The 19,612-nt window shown below is 30.0% G+C and overlaps 1 protein-coding gene across 2 annotated transcripts in view; it reads left to right on the top strand.

Annotated features, from left to right (window-relative positions):
- The first annotated feature begins 11,172 nt into the window (after positions 1-11,172).
- The window catches only part of LOC142327313 (uncharacterized), a 48,419-nt gene continuing 39,979 nt past the window's right edge, over positions 11,173-19,612 (top strand). For both annotated transcript variants that reach the window (XM_075370233.1, XM_075370232.1), the window contains exon 1: positions 11,173-11,434. In XM_075370233.1, coding sequence (XP_075226348.1) covers positions 11,306-11,434 — 129 coding nt within the window. In that variant the 5' untranslated portion in view covers positions 11,173-11,305. The remainder of the gene's footprint in view (positions 11,435-19,612) is intronic.

Genomic DNA, 19,612 nt, shown 5'->3' with positions numbered 1-19,612 from the left:
AAATTATTACATTCGGTTCTAATTTTATTTACAAAATGTGTGATTCTTGTTATTTAATATATGTAGCTCCGTGTATTTTTCCAGTTGTGAAAAATGTTTGTGGCACTTTATAAAGATTTTGGTTTATAAAGTATCAAATTTGTTTTGAAGTAAAAACAATTTACATGCTTTTCTTGTCTGTCTTTTGACTTTTTTAAAACTTACATTACAGTGACACATTTTGGAATGTATGCTCCATCATTGGATGTATCTACCATGAAAATTGTCACGTTTTAATTCTAAAATGTGCAGTATTAAAATAAAAAATTTTCAAATACAAAATATAGTACAATAATTATCATTCAGCGCACAATTTTAATGTGCACACTGGATAAATGCCAAGTAGACATGACTGGAGTGGAATTTTACCTGGTTATTTTATGAAGGATATGATTAAATTTGTTTATATAAGCTTTGAAAATTTTAAATTTCCCAATTGCATTCATGTAAGATTTTTACTATATCTTTGCAAAGCTATAGAATTATAGAATTACTCTTGAAATATGTGATATTTTTTTTTTTTTTTTTTTTTTTTTTTTTTTTTTTTTTTTTTTTTTTTAATTGAGAAGAATAATCTGATTTCTTATTGTCTATTATGTTTAGTTAAATCGAATTTTTGCTTTAAACTTTGACAAAACACATCCTTGAAACATTTAAAGAAATTCTTTCACTGGAAAGAACCTACTTAAAAATTGGTAAATATTGGTATATACATTGGTAAATATTTTCTTATAAAATTTATTTTTTCTTCTACGAATGTAGATTTGATTTGGTGTATTGTTCTTTTAGATTATTACCAATTCAGAAGATAAAGTATATAAAAAAATTCATTATGTATAAGTCACAAAATGACTCAAAAATGTAAAAAAAAAATTAATTTTATACCCTTATTTATAAATAATAACATCCATTAAAAAGACAATCTTAAGTTATTTAAAATTTACAATACTAGTATGAACAAAATTATCAATATTTATTATTAAACAAACAAGTAATAAATGTTTATAATTTTGTTCATACTAGAATTGTAAATTTCAAATACCTTAATATTCTCTGTAGATATCCAAAATTTAGATAACAGCTATATCTTAGGTATGAACTTATAGCTTTGCCTGTATATTTTTGAGTGTTTAAATAACATGCAATGAACAATATGTATTCATCATTATTGTTTTATTCTATTATGACATCAATTATGCAATAATTCTGATTTGCTGATGATGAAATATGTGGATCAGAAAACACATCATTGGAATAAAGTGTTTCATCAATAACAAAATGATTAAAAATGTAAGAAAAAAATGTTTACTTTTATTTCTGGAAGTTTTGTTTATGATGGCATTCAGCTGTTTCATTTATTTATGAATTTTAATATCACATACAAAATAGTATGACAGTTATACTGAATGAATGAAGAGTTATGCAACCTATATGGAAAAAACACATGGAAATCATGATATGAAAAAAATTTGAGAAACAAATATTTTATAACTTCATAAATTACTGTAATTTTGTTATAATAATTGTTAAAAATGTCCTCCATTTACAGTTATACAGGCAACATCACTTTCTTGTTAGCAGCCACTTTATTAATGGTTGCAGTGATGATATGGAATAGTTTGACTAGAGTGTTCCATTTGAGTTGATCACTTGTGTGAAGATTGTTTCAGAATATTTAAAAAAAATAATAAATCCACAGGAGATAAACATGGCAATCTAGATCTCCCTAAAGAAATTATGTAACAGCAAGATTGTGTTATTCAGTGTGCGAACTGTTTCACTGTCTTGCTGCAACCAGTAATAATTTTTATCTTCTTTTAGCAGCAATCTACTAGTCAGCTGTAATCAGTCAGTGTAGTTTTAGTCAGCTGTAATCTACTAGTAGAGTTTAGTTGTTACTATTTCCATGAAAAAATTAGACCCATTATTCTCTAACAAGAAATTGTACACTAAACTCTGATCTTTTATCAGTGTAATGTAGTCTTGTGGAAAACATGAAGGTTCTCTGCTATCCATGTCAGTCGTTCTGGCTGTTTACAAATCCACTTAGATGAAACCAAGCCCTGTCAGTAAAGAAAATTTTACCCAAGATCCATGTGAAGAAAGTGTATTAACCATTTGCAATAATTTAATCTTTTTTAGTGATGAAGTTGTCATATTCCTGCATGACATAAATGTAGTACAGATGTAATTTTAATTTCTTTGTGAATAATCCCATATGACATTCCAATCTACTGAGGTAGGGTTCTAATTAACTTCTGAGATGATAGTTCAAAGGATCCACAGAAACATTTTAGAAATTCAACATTCAAACTATAGGCAGCTCAAACCGTTTTCATTTGTCTTACTAGTTTCTCTAAAACCAGTAGTGTAGTAAACCAATGACTGAAATTATTGAGTTATCAAATTCGTTTGAGAGAGCTACAGCACAACACAAATTTTTTATAAAAGCTATGGCACAATCTTCCTGCACAGAAATGAAATTTAAGATAATCTCAAGAATAGATGCACATCGAGACTGTGTAAAACTTATGATTGTCTTTTTACAGCACACCTGCCACTGATTGATATAAGTAATAAATATTAAAAAACACTACTGCCAAAAAAAAAAATATTGCTGTTTAATATAGGATAATTAAAAAGCATGTGGGTGACAATTTTTATTTATAGTATAGTTTTCCAGTTTTTTTAAATTTATTTAAACACACATATATCTAACCTTCCTTCTTTTCTTGATTCACAGTAGCTTAATGAGCTCAAATCATTTTGGATTTAGAAAGTATACAGATACTTGTAATGCTTTATTTAATTATTAAGATTTTATTAAGTCTAACCATGTTACTGATAAATAACAGATTATCATTGATTAGATTTTCTGATTAGTCAAAATTAATTGGTTTTATCAACTACTGATCACAGAAATGTTATTTTATGATATTGGAGCTTCTGATTTGTTTGGCTGCAGTCAGAATTTAAAGATAAATCATAATATAAGTAACTCTTTTTCTGTTTAGCCTCTGGAACCACTGTAAGATATTACTTCAGAGAAGTAAGATTACTTCAGAGAATGAGGATATGGATGAATGTAAATTAAGTGTCTAGTATAATCTCAGGTTGATCATTCCTGAGATGTGTGGTTAATTAAACCCAACCATCAAAGAATCTGGTATCTTTGATCTAGTACTCAGTATCCACGATCTAGTATTCAAATCTGAATAAAAGTAATTGCCTTATTTAAAAAAAGAAAAAACTGCCAAAAAACACTGGTATCCACTACCTAGTATTCAAATCTGTATAAAAGTAACTGCCTTCATTAGAATTTGAACCTTAGAACTCTCGACTTCAAAATCAGTTGATTTGCAATGATGAGTTCACCACTAGAGCAACCCAGTGAGTCTGTAATTAAAGTTTGAAAAAAGAATACATCTGTTAATCCCATTCATGGAACTAAGTTTTTGAGAAGTTGCTGAAAAGTTGACATAAACTATGTAATACAATTTTCCCTAATTACTTGAAATCTTAATCAGAAAATAGACAATTTAAATAAAAACTTTCAAATAGATGGGTTAATTGAGTAATTTTTGGTAGGGAGAACTTCATAATTTGAAGTTCATACACACACACATTATTTTTCTAAAGTCAATCTTTTCAAGACCCACATCATCTCTGTACTAATAACACTGGTCAACATGATTTCTGTCTCACGAGTACCAGTAGGTATATTTAATGCAGTTTTTATCCTGTCTTCAAATATGTATTCGGAATTTCTCCATCACCCAAAGTTTTTTTGTTATTTTAATTTTTTTTAATATTTTAAAACATTTTTTCATCCATTGTCAAGTAAAAACTCCAAGACAATAAATAAAAGCTCCAGTACATTATATAATGGAACCAAATGAGCTAACTTAAAGGGTAGCGTTGCTACTGTTGTGAAGTTTCAGATGTGTTTTGACTTGTACAAACATGATCTAGTGTAGCACACAATTCATCAGAATGATGTCAGTTGTAGGATAGTAGTGAACCAGTAAACACATCATTGTGAATGCCTTGTATGTCTGAATTATTATGTATATATATTTACAACTTAATTTCTTTTAATTAGTTGTTGGCTACAAAATGCCTACAGTTTGTTTAAATCATCCTAACAATTTTTGTTGTGTATGTGGTGCTCAAGTCCCAAAGGTGAAACCTTACTCTGTTAATAAAAAAGTGTTATGAACTTTTTTTTGGGTGTAAAGTCAGGAACCAAACAAGGGCCTGGGCCCCACCTATCTTATTTATCGTGTTCTAGGCTTCTCGCTGCAGGGAAAAATGGCACTCGCCACATGCTATTTGCTATCCCTATGATTTATGGAGGGAACCCAAAGATCACTCTTCTGACTGTTATTTCTGCTTAACAAACATTAAAGGGATTAAATCAAAATCAAAACATACAGTGGTGTACTCTAACTTGCAATCTGCAATGATACCAGTTCCACATTGTGAAGAATTGCCCACACCAAAGCCTCCAGAACATGTGACAGATGAAGAGAGCTCAGAGTCTTATGGAAGTAAGAAAGAAAAATAAACAGATTCTGGTGATACAACATTTAAACAAAGCAGTTCATCTGAACCTCATTTACTGACTCAAAAAAATCTTAACGATCTCATATGAGATTTAAAGTTATCCAAAAAAACAGCCTGAAATGCTTACTTCCTGGCTAAAAGGATGGAATGATCTTCAAAAGAATACAAAGATATGTACTTATCATATTCTGAATCTAAAAACTATTTTTCTGAAGAAAATGGCTTAATGTTTTGTAATGACATTCCTTCTCTTATGGGAAACTTTGTAATGAATATAACCCAACAGAATGGCACTTATTTATTGATTACTCTAAAGTTAGTTTAAAAGCTGTGCTTCTGCATAATTGCAATAAATTCCCATCACTACCTGTGGCACACTCTGTTAGTATGAAAGAAACATATGAAAACTTTAAATTTACATTGGAAAAGTTCAATATGCAGTGTATGAATGGAATATTTGTGGTGATATGAAGGTAATTGCATTATTGGTCTGCAGCTTGGTTACACAAAGTACTGTTGTTTTTTGTGTGAATGGGATAGGAGGGACAGAAAAAAATCATTTCATTAGAAAAGAATGGCCTAAACACGAATCACTCATTCCTGAACAGAAAAACATGAATTCATTGTGTAATCCTAAAAATGTGTATCTACCTCTATTACATATCAAACTAGAATTAATGAAAATTTTCGTTGTGGACAATACTTCTGGTTTCATGCACTTAAAACAGTCCTAAAATTAGTGCAAAAATTGAAGAAGGAATGCAGAAAATTACTGTGATATTGTTAATGATCTTAAAATTTGGGTTGTAATATGTCCTTCAAAGTACACTTCCTGCACTCACACCTAGATTTTTCCCTGGAAAATCTAGGGCATGGGGCACTTTCATCAGGAGATTTCAGGAATGGAAAAGAGGTATCAAGGCAAATGGAATCGTAATATGCTGGTCAATTATTGTTGGACCATCAAGAGGGATGCTCCAAAGGCGAAATAGTGTAGAAAAATCATAATTTCTAGGCGAGTCAAATGTTTGAATATTGTATAGTTAAGAATGCAGAAAATATTAAAATATTTGAATTCATAAATGCCTGTGTTTCTTGGAAACTTTGTGTGATGGTGAAAAACTGATATAATATTTGAATTCAGGAGAAAAATACTATCAGAATTGCATATTTTTCTTCCCGAGACAAAAAAAAATCTTTTTGTTCCTTAGTGTAATTAATATAAATATAAAATAGATTCAACTTGATCTACCCAAGTTCAGAATTCAATAAAATAAAATGATACTCACCTTACTTTTTCATACAATCTCTGCAAAAGTGCTTTCACGGCAACCCGCATCTTCAGTTGTACATTTTTTCTTTTTTGTAAAATATTTATTATTAAATTACATATTAAACTCAAAAATAAAGTATAATAAATTAAAACATAAAATATAAAAAAATTTAAATGTTAAAATTATTAAATTAAAAATTACATATAAAAATATGTATTATAAAATTAAATATATACTACATGTATTTGGCCAGTAAGTACTGTAGTAATCTATAGTACTGATTATAATTATAGTAGATTACTATACTATTGGCATTTGGCATATCACTTAACTGTATATATATATATATATAGTTACATATACATACAGCTTAGCAATTAAAAAAGTCAGTTTGGTTGTCTATAAGTTCTAGAAAGTATTTTGTGAACAAATCATTTTCAATAAAAAGTTTTCTTAGGACTTTTTTTTAAAACAAAATACTGATAATTATACCTTGATGTGAAAGGCTTCTACATAAATGATATAAAATAAAGCTTACATGAAGTTTACATGCAGCTGAAAACAAAAGTTTTTGTAGCTGAAGGACTTACGTATGCAGTTATGATTTTAGTCCAGAATTCTCAGTATGAAAATCGAATGTGGAAATAATAAAATAGTAAGAAAATATGAAAAGAAAGTATTAAAATTGTAACATATCTTTTCAAATATAACAGGAAATATCTTTTCAAACAGGAAATACTATGGAATTGCCTGTTATTTGTAAATGGACTGACAAAAGTCACTTTGATCTAATATCAACTTAGCTGATTTTCACATACATTTTTTTTACTTTCTCTATAGATTGTGTTTTATATATGTAAGACAAAAGTATAAAAACTGTTAACCACCAAGAGTACAGAATTTAATAATGTTTCTTGCCTTATGCTTATTATTTTTTTTAATAGCGCTTTTGAGGTTTTCCCTTATCATCAGTTAAACGATTCTCAAATCGCACATTAAAATTACAACATATAAAAATATGTAGTCAAAGTATTAAAAATATAAAGTTAAAAAATTAAAACATTTTATTATGTGGCTAGCCACACATACAGTAGTACTAGAAATACAGTAAAGTAAAGCGATGAAATGTGTAAAGCCAACTGTTTGAATCCAGTAGACATAAAAAAGTTTACTTTTTTTTATGAACACATATCATGAAAGTATACATATATTGTGAAAATAAATTATGTTTGCTGGAAAACATTTATTTTTTGTCAACTGGTTTGGTACATCCTTCTGTTTGTCTATTCTGTGCTTAACATTAATGAAAATATTTTGCTTTGTCCTTTCTTCTGAATTTTTTTAATGTATTTTGAATCTGTTTTTCCTCAACTGTTGTCAATTTGCCAAACAATTTTCTTTAATTTGTCTTACAACCTTTTTCTTCAAGATTATCTAATTTTGGTACTAAGTTTTTCTATCTTAATTATTTTTTAATCTATCTTAAATATTTACCTCTCTGTCACAATTTTTTTCATTTTATTTATGTTTTTTACTAATTTATCTCTCAGCAAAAGTGTTCTTTTTTAATTAATTTTTGGTTTTTATTATTGGGAAAACACTTCTATTTCTTGATTTTTACTTTCATGCCTATTGCTATAGCTATAGAAGGTAAAGTATGGTAATTGGTCAGTTTGGGCATATGCAGTTTTTACCAGATCTTTACGTTTTGACTCCTAAAGAACCCAAAAAACCGGATGGAAATTTTCCGAATCTTTGTATGCAAGTGTGTTTGTTTAGGTTGTTGGCCTCTAAATCACCTTATATCTCCAGAACTACTTGACCAATTTTGACTAAATGTGGTTATATTAATTCTATATATGGAGCATTGATGCCATTAAATTTTTAACTTAAAAGGTCAAGGGGTGATGCTGTATAGCAAGGTCATCCTCAGTATCTCAAGATTTCGCCTTATTAAGGACTTATTTTTCTTAGGCTCATTTGTTAACAATTAAAAAGATAATATTTCCAGAAAAGACTTTTTGCACAATTGCACCTCCACCACAAAAAATGCTATAAATAAATTAGTGGCTAAGTGGGTACAGTGTGTCATTAGTACCCCCTCTCACCACAAAAAACGCTAATGTAGCACTGATGTACAGCTGCTGTAGTTATCTTTCTTTCTTTTTCTATTTAGCCTCTGGCATCAGTTGTGTTGTAACATCACAGGTGAGCAGTAGAATTAAATAAATGAATAATTTTTGAAGTGGCTACTAGTACTACCACATCTGCACAAATAAAATACAGTATGCACATGCGCTTTAGGTAGAATCATTGAATTAAATAAACAAAACGTTATATTTAAATAAAATGAAAAACATTTAAATTAAGTTGTGCGTATAAGACATGCATCAGACCCTCCAGGGTGGTCTAGTGGTGAACTCATCATTGCAAATCATCTGATTTTGAAGTCAAGAGTTCCAACATTCAAATCCTAGTAAAGGCAGTTACTTTTATATGGATTTGAATACTAGATCGTGGATACCGGTGTTCTTTGGTGTTTGGGTTTCAATTAACCACATATCTCAGAAATGGTTGACCTGAGACTGTACTATACTTCACACTTCACTTACACTCATACATATCATCCTCTGAAGTAATACCTGACGATGATTCCCAAAGGCTAAACAGGAAAAAAAAGATGTGCATCAGAAAAAAGCATGGTGGGTAAGTCCTACAAATGTGTTGTCAGCTTTTTTTTATAGTTACTAGAAAACCTGAATACTAGAGTAGGCCTAATTATCATACATTGTACTCCCATTCTTCCTGCTTTTCTACTTATAATTAATTTTATTCTCGTCTCTTCATATATCACTAACTATTTCCCTTGAACTTCCCCTGGTCATCTCCTTCTATTTCTAATTCTTTTTTTACTTTACAAAATTTACTTATCTCAACATGTTGACTATTACCATATCATTCCTTAATCTTCTCTCTTATATTCTTTTGCTTGAAAATCATCTTTTATTAAGTGTTTCTTACAATATAACTTTTCAATTTTCTTTTTATTGCTTTCAGAGGTTCACTTTTGTAGAATTCACAAAGTTTAAGAATAATACTTTTAACATAAATTAACTCGTTTTTTTTCAAAAGTTAAAATGGAATGGGGATAGACTGTCCTTGTCTTTTCTTCAGCTCCTGTTATTGAAGTCTGATTACTTTTACATCCATAAATTAACTCATCCACCTAATATTTTAATGCTATTTTTCTTAAAATTGTACAGATTTTGTTTTCAGTAGCAAATTCCTCAAGATTTACAAATTCCCAGTTCTAGCTTTGATTTTTGATTTACAAAATGTAAAAAATTTTTGTTCAGTGTTTTTATTATGTCTGAATTGATCTTCATTTAATACTCTTGTCAATTCATGCTTTATTAGTTTACAAATGACCTAATTTACTGTTTTGAGTTAAAATTCCTTTCAGACTTGGAAATTTTTTGCATCCTACAAAAGTCATTTATCATTAAAAAAACAAGTAGGGCAACTGAAATTAAGCACAGGCCTGTAGTTATCAGAGAAAGAGAATAAATAAATGAAAAATCAAACTCCTAGTTGAATAGTTCTTAATCTCATGTGTTTATAGATTTCTTTGGAATTTTATTTAAATCTGCCCCATAGCAAGTGGATAAAGTTTATACATGTTATTCCCATAGAAAGGAATATGTTATTTTGTTGTTTATTTTTACAATCATTCTTATGGTTGATTCAAGTAAACTGTTTAAAATAAAAGTTGTAATAATAACTGCTTTATCTGATTATTATTATGTCTTTTACATAACCAGTTAGTCAGTCTATGGTGAATAGCTTAAAATTCTCACTTGTTGGCTCAATATCACCTGCACTTTACTGAAGGTATGCTAATGTTCAACAATATACTCAGTCCACTGAAGTTTACATGAAACTGCTTAATTCCTCACTTTTTTCAGTAAGCCTGGCATGGGATATTTGTTACTAATAATGGTTATGCCATTTCTAGGAATCAGTAATGATTCATGTCAGATTACCTAAAACTATTTGGTTATGGAACATAACATGTATTTATTTAAATTTGATAGATTTTTCCAGTTTCAAATATTTTGCAGAACTTTGTGTAACAATTTTTGCTAAGTATATAACAGACATTTGGTGGCTTCAATTGAGGTTAGTGCTTGCTATTCATTTGATGTTTTTGACATTACAATGATTGAAATAGAGATGGAAATAGGGTTTGGTTAAAAATTTAGGTTCAGATTGTGTATAATTTTATTTTAATTACTGTTATCATTTTCAGAAATTCTGAGCATTTTATAGAGGATTTACAATATCATGTACCTCAATAGTATATATAAAATAGCATACAATATGCAACAAGATTGTGAAAAAAATATGTTACTGACAAAAATTTTACAAAGTTGGATAAAAATGTATGTATATATAAGAGAGTTTAAGGCAGTAATGTCATAGGTTACTATGCTACTGTTTACTTTCCAGGCATTCTGTTATTTAATCATGTGCACAGCTACTATAATGCAGCAGTAATTGTCTTACTTTCTCCTTCTCCTACTTTACTTAAGTTAACCTAAAACACTGTAATACTGAAACTGAGTTTATTCCAATAAACTGTAAAGATTACATTTATTTGGTAATTAAAATTTTTTGGAAGCTAATATAGCAAGTCTTGAGTTAGAAGATTCACTGCTTCCCAAGAAGCAGTGATATATATATAAAACCTGGAACATCTTGGGGCACAAGTTCCTGAAAATTGAATGGGTGAAGTAAGAATATAAATAAAATCCCCTTAATGAATCGTTTACCATAAATTGGACTTACAATAACGGTGTGTTTAGTTTCACTTCGTATTTTCTTAATTCATTAGTGGCTAATAACAGTAACAATCGATGCTATTAAAAAAAAAAAACCATCATACCTTCTGTATATCTAACAATAATGATTGATTATAACAACTGCCTTTGTTGTATAATAACAACAAATACAGCTTGGATCATTAGTTGATAAGTTTGGTTTTCGTTGGCTACTACAGAATGAAAGATTCGGTATGGAAATGTTTACTAGTTGCATTACTACAGTTAACACTGGATGATAACTAATTTAATTTATCATTGCCTAATATTTCTCAATTTAAAAATATTTGGCAAATAAAAACTTAATTATTTCTATTAAAAGTTTAAGTTTCACAAGTAACAGTCTTAAAAAATTTAACACTGTTCTTACATAACCTCGAATGGTCAGCTGTTATTTAATGTTTTGCAAGGTCTTGGCAGCTGCTTTCTGCAGTGATATTTAAGAGGTTTCAGAGGTTAGCTGTCGAGTCATGTAGACGAGGGCCGCTTTTCGTATGAAAAACTGGTAACATTGGAATTAATTTTTGATTTGTACATTTAATTGTAATGGCTATTTGTTTTAGAACTGTTACAAACAGATTTATTCCAGTGAATCAGTTAATAACGACGAAAAAACACGTGACCCATCCTCGCTTGTCCCATAATGAACCTAAACGATCATTATTTCTAAATGAGGTAAGTTAAAATTTAATAATTAGTTGATAGTCTGTACAATTCAAATCGGTTATCAGTCGAATAGTATTATGTTGTATTCTATTTATAGCTTCTTAGTTTTGGCACGTCCTTCAAGGACTACCGGCATTTATAAACTCCATCTTTTTTTTTATATAACTCTTACCGGGTACTTCCCGTAATGTAGTATGATGACTTATGTCCACTTTCACAGTTTGGATTTTATATGTCACTTTACGCTACTTTCATGTTTTATTTAACATAAAGTTATTGCTGTCTTTTAATTTGCAATTTTTGTATTGGCCGTTTATATTTCAATTGTGTACCATTTTTTTTTTTATAATCAGACCTTTATAAAATTATGCTTTAACCAAGCACTGTATTAACAGCATTTTAAATGTATTCTACATTTTAACATCTAGCTACTTTTTTAAATTAATTTTCTTGTTGATTTGTTTTGTTAAATAAAAAATATGAAACTTTTAAAGGTGAAGCAGTGTTGTGCAATTTTTTATTTACTTTTAAAGCAGTTCAGTTTTTCTCATTGCTATTTTCTAATGTTATAGGACATTTATTTGCAGTAAACCATTTGAGATTTATATATTAAAACTTAAGTCATAATTTAAAGTAAAAATAAAATTAAAGGTGATCATTTGTTCGACATATTCATGTAATGAAATAAATGGGTCAAAGGTATTACTTTGTATTACTGTAGAAGATGATAGAAAGATGACTATAATATTTGTTGCCATAAAAAGGTCTTCTAGAAAATTCTTTATAAAAATTAAATTATTAGGACAAAACATTTAGCCCTATTTTTGAATGTTATTATTTTATTGGAAGGACATTCATTATATGTAAGAAAAAAAACTTGTATTAGCTTATGTAATTAATTTTTTTGTGTGTTGAAGAAATGTTATTAGATTAATAATGCTATAAATAAAGTATTTTTTATCCATGGTATTTACAGTGAATTTTATCATAGACAATCAGAATTTTTTAATAAAAGTCTTGGTACTGCAAACAAGGATAAGAATGAATAGCAAAAAAATTTCTCAAGCAGTCATGTTACATTCTACCTTACTGCTCAGAATATAGATTATGAAAAATATTTCTAAATACTTTGAAGAAAGAGTTTAACAATTAAAACAGAAAGATGTATCATTTAGTACTGGTGACCTTTTAGCTGTGTTTGAATTATTTATAACAGACAATGTATATTGAATAGAAAATAAGTGTTTCTTAAAACATTTATATCTGTTTAACATTACCTCTTGCAGCATGTTTTTAAAGATAAGAATGTATTTGCTATAAGTATGTGTAATTTAATGTAGAATATTCATACAAAACAAATTTTTAATAACTCTATAGTAAAAAATTCTGAAAAGAAATATGGTGAATAGGTTGACCGGCTTGTATTTCCCAGTTTGATGAATCCTAAACCAAGTTTCAGTTGTGTTTTATTCCTGTCTTGTTAGAGCCATGTATTCTTATGACTAGGAATAAGATTGATTTTAGGTAAAAGGGATCTCTTATTTATGCCATAGATCCCCTCTCTATGACAATAATTTATTTATTATTCCCTATTAATTTTCACTGTTGCTAGAATACTGCTGTGATTGTGAAAGAATTAAGACCTCTTATTTGGGATAATGCTAATTTCTAATCAAACTCTTTTAAAGATTTTTAATGGCTGATTGCAGGCAATTTGCTAGTTTTAATGACATTCATCAGATAAAAATGTACTTCATCAGAACAAAACAGAATTGCGATTATTTCAGACATAAATCAGGTTTGAGGAACTGGACCAGAGTAGAGTAAGAGATTGGTACTTTTCCAGAAGATGCCCGCCATGTAGTTAGTTCTTAGATGGCGCCACTAAAACGCTGTATTGAATAAAATAGTAAATAAATAAAAATTATAAATGTAATCTAACCATTAAAATCACTTTATAATCACATTTTAAAATATCTACATTATTCTATATTAAAATTATTTAGTTTTTGTTTTTTTTTTTGTTGCTTTTCTTGTTAAGGAATTTTTCTTAACACAGGAAATTTCATCTTCCAAACAACAATATTGTTGTGTCTTGATGTATTTTATAATCTGATATAATTCATTGATGTATCTAGGTCTTGTGAATGTTGTTGTATTTCGTATATTTCTCTGTGAGCTGGCTATATTGTAATTATATATTTTTAAGTGTTCATTTAAAGTAGAGCTTTATTTTTCATTATAAATAATGTACTGTGGGAGCAGTGTAGTTTATATATTCTAAATCCTGATCAGGCATGGCATTTTTACACGCTACAAAAATTGTTATTCATCTCATCCTCTGAAGCAATACCTAACAGTGGTCCTGGAGTTTAAAAAAAGTCATTGTGTTTAATGATTTTGTTCCGTCTATGGGAAGATTTGTTTTGCTTTTTTCTGAAAGGTTACATTGCACCTTTTTAAAATGACCAAAAATCTGACAGGTATATTTTTCAGTCTCAGTTAATGCATATTGATAAACAAGTGTGCGCTTTTTTAATAATGAGTGGATGATTCTGATATATTGGGATTTGCCTTTTCTGATGATGTAGTCTATAGGGGGTGAGTTAGTGGACTATAGACAACAGTATTTTTATAATTTTCAACAGGTTTTATTTGAATGTTGGGTGGAGTTATGGAGGGATTTTATTGTTAATTATTTTAAGGAAATACTTGATTTAATTCATTATTGTTGTATTAAATTATGTTTGCTACTCTTAAATCTGAGGTAATACTACCAGATTTCTTTTTTATTTGTAAGCTCTTTTACATAACGATTGCTTGCTTTAGATTTTTTGTCCATCCTTTTTATGTTGTAGATAAAAGAATAATCTATTTATAGCTTTAAGCCAAAACTACAAATTATAAGTGAATGAGTTATGAGTTGGAAGTTGCTGAGATCAGAAGGGAGTGCCCAGTGCTCCATTATCAGTAACTTTTCTTTTTCCTGTTTAGCCTCCGGTAACTACCGTTTAGATAATACTTCAGAGGATGATATGTATGAGTGTGAATGAAGTGTAGTCTTGTACATTCTCAGTTCGACCATACCTGAGATGTGTGGTTAATTGAAACCCAACCACCAAAGAACACCAGTATCCACGATCTAGTATTCAAGTCCGTATAAAAATAGCTGGCTTTACTAGGACTTGAACGCTGGATCTCTCGACTTCCAAATCAGATGATTTGGGAAGACGCGTTCACCACTAGACCAACCCGGTGGGTTCCATTATCAGTAACTAGTCTTATTTTGTGCTGTATGATAAATGATATATTAGTGTGCTATCTTATCGGACCTTTTTGTCAGAATCATTGTGTTAAAAATCTAGTTTATTTGCATGCATTATTTTTTATACAATTTGTTTCTGTCAACTTAATAAGATGTTAAGTAATTGCAAAGTATGTAATAAGTCGATTTCAACATGTAATGAAGTTTCATGTAGTGATTGTAAACGGTGTTGCCACTCTACTTGTGACAACATGACTAAGGAGTTTAATATAATATTTTTCTGAGTCAATTATGCTGCTGTCCGGTTCGCACTACATCAAGACAAAAGTTTATGCAAGCGAGTGCTGATTCAGAGGAAGGGAAAGCCATCTATCTTTGGTTATCATCTTCATGCTAGAAGAAGCTAATGAAGATAAATGGAAAAAGAAATGAACACATCCTTTGAGTACTGAACAAGGTATAGTAAATGATCAAAAGAAACTTTTGGATGAACAAGTTCAGCAGATAAAATGTTTTATAATGAAGACTGAAAATCTTAAGCAGGAAAATGTCAATCTTAAAAATAAAATCAAAGTACTGGAGGCTGAAGTCGATGAAAACAATCAGTACTCACGATCCAACACCATTCAGATTCATGGGATGCTGGAAGCTGCCAAAGAAGATATGTACAAATTGGTAACAGACATTGTTGCTGCTTTGGACATAGAAATCTAATGGGAATCAGTCTGTGACATTTGTCACAGGCTGGGGAAGATCAATTCCAACGCTTCAGCTGGGATCATTGAGAAACTTGTGAGACATTTTGGATTGTGAATGTTTTGGTATGCATTTTGGACAAGCGAAGAGAGAGATGTAACTTTAACACAAATGACGTGAGGATACCCAAGTTGACTGTTCATGTAAGCAGCAGCTCCAATCTATGTGAACAAGACTCATAGATTTGGAAGATGGAGTGATGTCGGAATTCACTTTTCCACAGGTTAATGGATTCAAAATGGAAAACTTTTGATGCTGAAGGAATCCTAGCTCCTGTGAAGATGATTACTACAATGAATAATTTATCTAGCTTATAAGCTTATTGTCAGTTTAACATGGAAACTGTTAATAAAATAGGCCATAATTTTTTTTTTTTTTGTCTTCAGTCATTTGACTGGTTTGATGCAGCTCTCCAAGATTCCCTATCTAGTGCTAGTCGTTTCATTTCAGTATACCCTCTACATCCTACATCCCCAACAATTTGTTTTACATACTCCAAACGTGGCCTGCCTACACAATTTTTCCCTTCTACCTGTCCTTCCAATATTAAAGCGACCATTCCAGGATGCCTTAATATGTGGCCTATAAGTCTGTCTCTTCTTTTAACTATATTTTTCCAAATGCTTCTTTCTTCATATATTTGCCGCAATACCTCTTCATTTGTCACTTTATCCACCCATCTGATTTTTAACATTCTCCTATAGCACCACATTTCAAAAGCTTCTAATCTTTTCTTCTCAGATAGTCCAAGTTTCACTTCCATATAAAGCGACACTCCAAACATACACTTTCAAAAATCTTTTCCTGACATTTAAATTAATTTTTGATGTAAACAAATTATATTTCTTACTGAAGGCTCGTTTAGCTTGTGCTATTCGGCATTTTATATCGCTCCTGCTTCGTCCATCTTTAGTAATTTTACTTCCCAAATAACAAAATTCTTCTACCTCCATAATCTTTTCTCCTCCTATTTTCACATTCAGCGGTCCATCTTTGTTATTTCTACTACATTTCATTACTTTTGTTTTGTTCTTGTTTATTTTCATGCGATAGTTCTTGCGTAGGACTTCATCTATGCCGTTCATTGTTTCTTCTAAATCCTTTTTACTCTCGGCTAGAATTACTATATCATCAGCAAATCGTAGCATCTTTATCTTTTCACCTTGTACTGTTACTCCGAATCTAAATTGTTCTTTAACATCATTAACTGCTAGTTCCATGTAAAGATTAAAAAGTAACGGAGATAGGGAACATCCTTGTCGGACTCCCTTTCTTATTAGGGCTTCTTTCTTATGTTCTTCAATTTTTATTGTTGCTGTTTGGTTCCTGTACATGTTAGCAATTGTTCTTCTATCTCTGTATTTGAACCCTAATTTTTTTAAAATGCTGAACATTTTATTCCAGTCTACGTTATCGAAAGCCTTTTCTAGGTCTATAAACGCCAAGTATGTTGGTTTGTTTTTCTTTAATCTTCCTTCTACTATTAATCTGAGGCCTAAAATTGCTTCCCTTGTCCCTATACTTTTCCTGAAACCAAATTGGTCTTCTCCTAACACTTCTTCCACTCTCCTCTCAATTCTTCTGTATAAAATTCTAGTTAAGATTTTTGATGCATGACTAGTTAAACTAATTGTTCTGTATTCTTCACATTTATCTGCCCCTGCTTTCTTTGGTATCATAACTATAACACTTTTTTTGAAGTCTGATGGGAATTCCCCATTTTCATAAATATTACACACCAGTTTGTATAATCTATCAATCGCTTCCTCACCTGCACTGCGCAGTAATTCTACAGGTATTCCGTCTATTCCAGGAGCCTTTCTGCCATTTAAATCTTTTAATGCTCTCTTAAATTCAGATCTCAGTATTGTTTCTCCCATCATCCTCCTCAACTTCCTCTTCTTCCTCTATAACACCATTTTCTAATTCATTTCCTCCGTATAACTCTTCAATATATTCCACCCATCTATCGACTTTACCTTTCGTATTATATATTGGTGTACCATCTTTGTTTAACACATTATTAGATTTTAATTTATGTACCCCAAAATTTTCCTTAACTTTCCTGTATGCTCCGTCTATTTTACCAATGTTCATTTCTCTTTCCACTTCTGAACACTTTTCTTTAATCCACTCTTCTTTCGCCAGTTTGCACTTCCTGTTTATAGCATTTCTTAATTTCCGATAGTTCCTTTTACTTTCTTCATCACTAGCATTCTTATATTTTCTACGTTCATCCATCAGCTGCAATATATCGTCTGAAACCCAAGGTTTTCTACCGGTTCTCTTTATTCCGCCTAAGTTTGCTTCTGCTGATTTAAGAATTTCCTTTTTAACATTCTCCCATTCTTCTTCTACATTTTCTACCTTATCTTTTTTATTCAGACCTCTTGCGATGTCCTCCTCAAAAATCTTCTTTACCTCCTCTTCCTCAAGCTTCTCTAAATTCCACCGATTCATCTGACACCTTTTCTTCAGGTTTTTAAACCCCAATCTACATTTCATTATCACCAAATTATGGTCGCTATCAATGTCTGCTCCAGGGTAAGTTTTGCAGTCAACGAGTTGATTTCTAAATCTTTGCTTAACCATGATATAATCTATCTGATACCTTCCAGTATCGCCTGGCTTTTTCCAAGTGTATATTCTTCTATTATGATTTTTAAATTGGGTGTTGGCAATTACTAAATTATACTTCGTGCAAAATTCTATAAGTCGGTCCCCTCTTTCATTCCTTTTGCCCAGCCCGTATTCACCCACTATATTTCCTTCCTTGCCTTTTCCAATGCTTGCATTCCAATCTCCAACTATTATTAAATTTTCATCTCCTTTTACGTGTTTAATTGCTTCATCAATCTCTTCGTATACACACTCTACCTCATCATCATCATGGGCGCTTGTAGGCATATAGACATTAACAATCGTTGTCGGTTTAGGTTTTGATTTTTTAGGCCATAATTAATTTTTTTTTATTAGTAGGTATTTCTTTTCTATAATCTGAATGGCAATAAATTTTTAAATTGTTCACTTTTACTTGTTAATGATTTTTGTGTTGACAGTAATGAATTTGTAGTAACACACCAAAATATGAATAGTTTAAGAGAAGACTTTTTTATTTTTATTTATATTCATTAAATAAATTGCCTGATGCTATAATACTATTTGAAATATTGATAAAACAAATGGATTCAACAGATATAATATAAATCTTAGTTTTATAAACTAAAGAAAATTATTGGTCTGGTGGAATATTAATTTTCATGTCTAAACTGTACACGGCTGTGGCAGAGCCGGTTGCTATGAATGCAGGAGATGCAACCAAGGTTAATGTCTCCTTATCTAAAATTTTCTTTTTCTGTTATTACTATGTAAAGATTGCATTCCTTTGTGCTGACAAGTTTCCTTCCAGAGTTAATTAATGTACTATTATGCTCAAATGATAATAATTATGTTAAATAATCTTATAAGATTCACCTCATGCTTTAGAATTATGGCTAGCTTGGTTGAACAAATTAATAAATACTCCAACCTGAGTATTTGGAAGCTATTTGGATTATATATATTTTAGGACAAAAGAAAATAGCTGTAGTTAGAAATTATGTGTTATTTCTTCAGGCTGTAATGATCATGACTTAGTTATTAGAATTTTTAAAAATATGACATTCATTTCCTCTAGATCAGAATTGTACTGAAGAAATTTGATTATGAGCTCTTAAAGATTGATCAATTTAATTTAGTCTGGACAGTGTAGATATTGCTTTTCAGTTTAATATTTTTAATAGATTATTAGAAGAGGCTATCAAAATTAATCGGTTTGTTAAAAAACAAAATATGTTGAAATCTTGGATGACAGACAACTTGTGTATCAGGTAATAGTTCAGAAATAAATTGTAAAAGATAGTTAAAAACAGATTTGATGATAAAAGGTTACAGAGCTATTTTAAAACTTATAGTGAACATCTAAAATAGGGTATAGAAAGTAGTAAAAGACAGTAACTTATTCAAAATAAAATAAAAATAATGTAAAGAAACAGTGGCAGACAATTAGTTGTATATTAGGGAAGGGGGAAAATAAATTAAGATTTGATAGGGTAAGTTTATTAAGTGATTCCTTGGTTATTATTGAGGAAATGAAAGTAGGTATTATAAACTACTTTTCCCACAAA

This window comes from Lycorma delicatula, chromosome 7 (assembly GCF_047948215.1).
Source record: "Lycorma delicatula isolate Av1 chromosome 7, ASM4794821v1, whole genome shotgun sequence".
Classification (NCBI taxonomy): domain Eukaryota; kingdom Metazoa; phylum Arthropoda; class Insecta; order Hemiptera; family Fulgoridae; genus Lycorma; species Lycorma delicatula.
The sequence above is the reverse complement of the archived record's forward strand: the minus strand, read 5'-3'. Positions and strand labels throughout refer to the sequence as shown.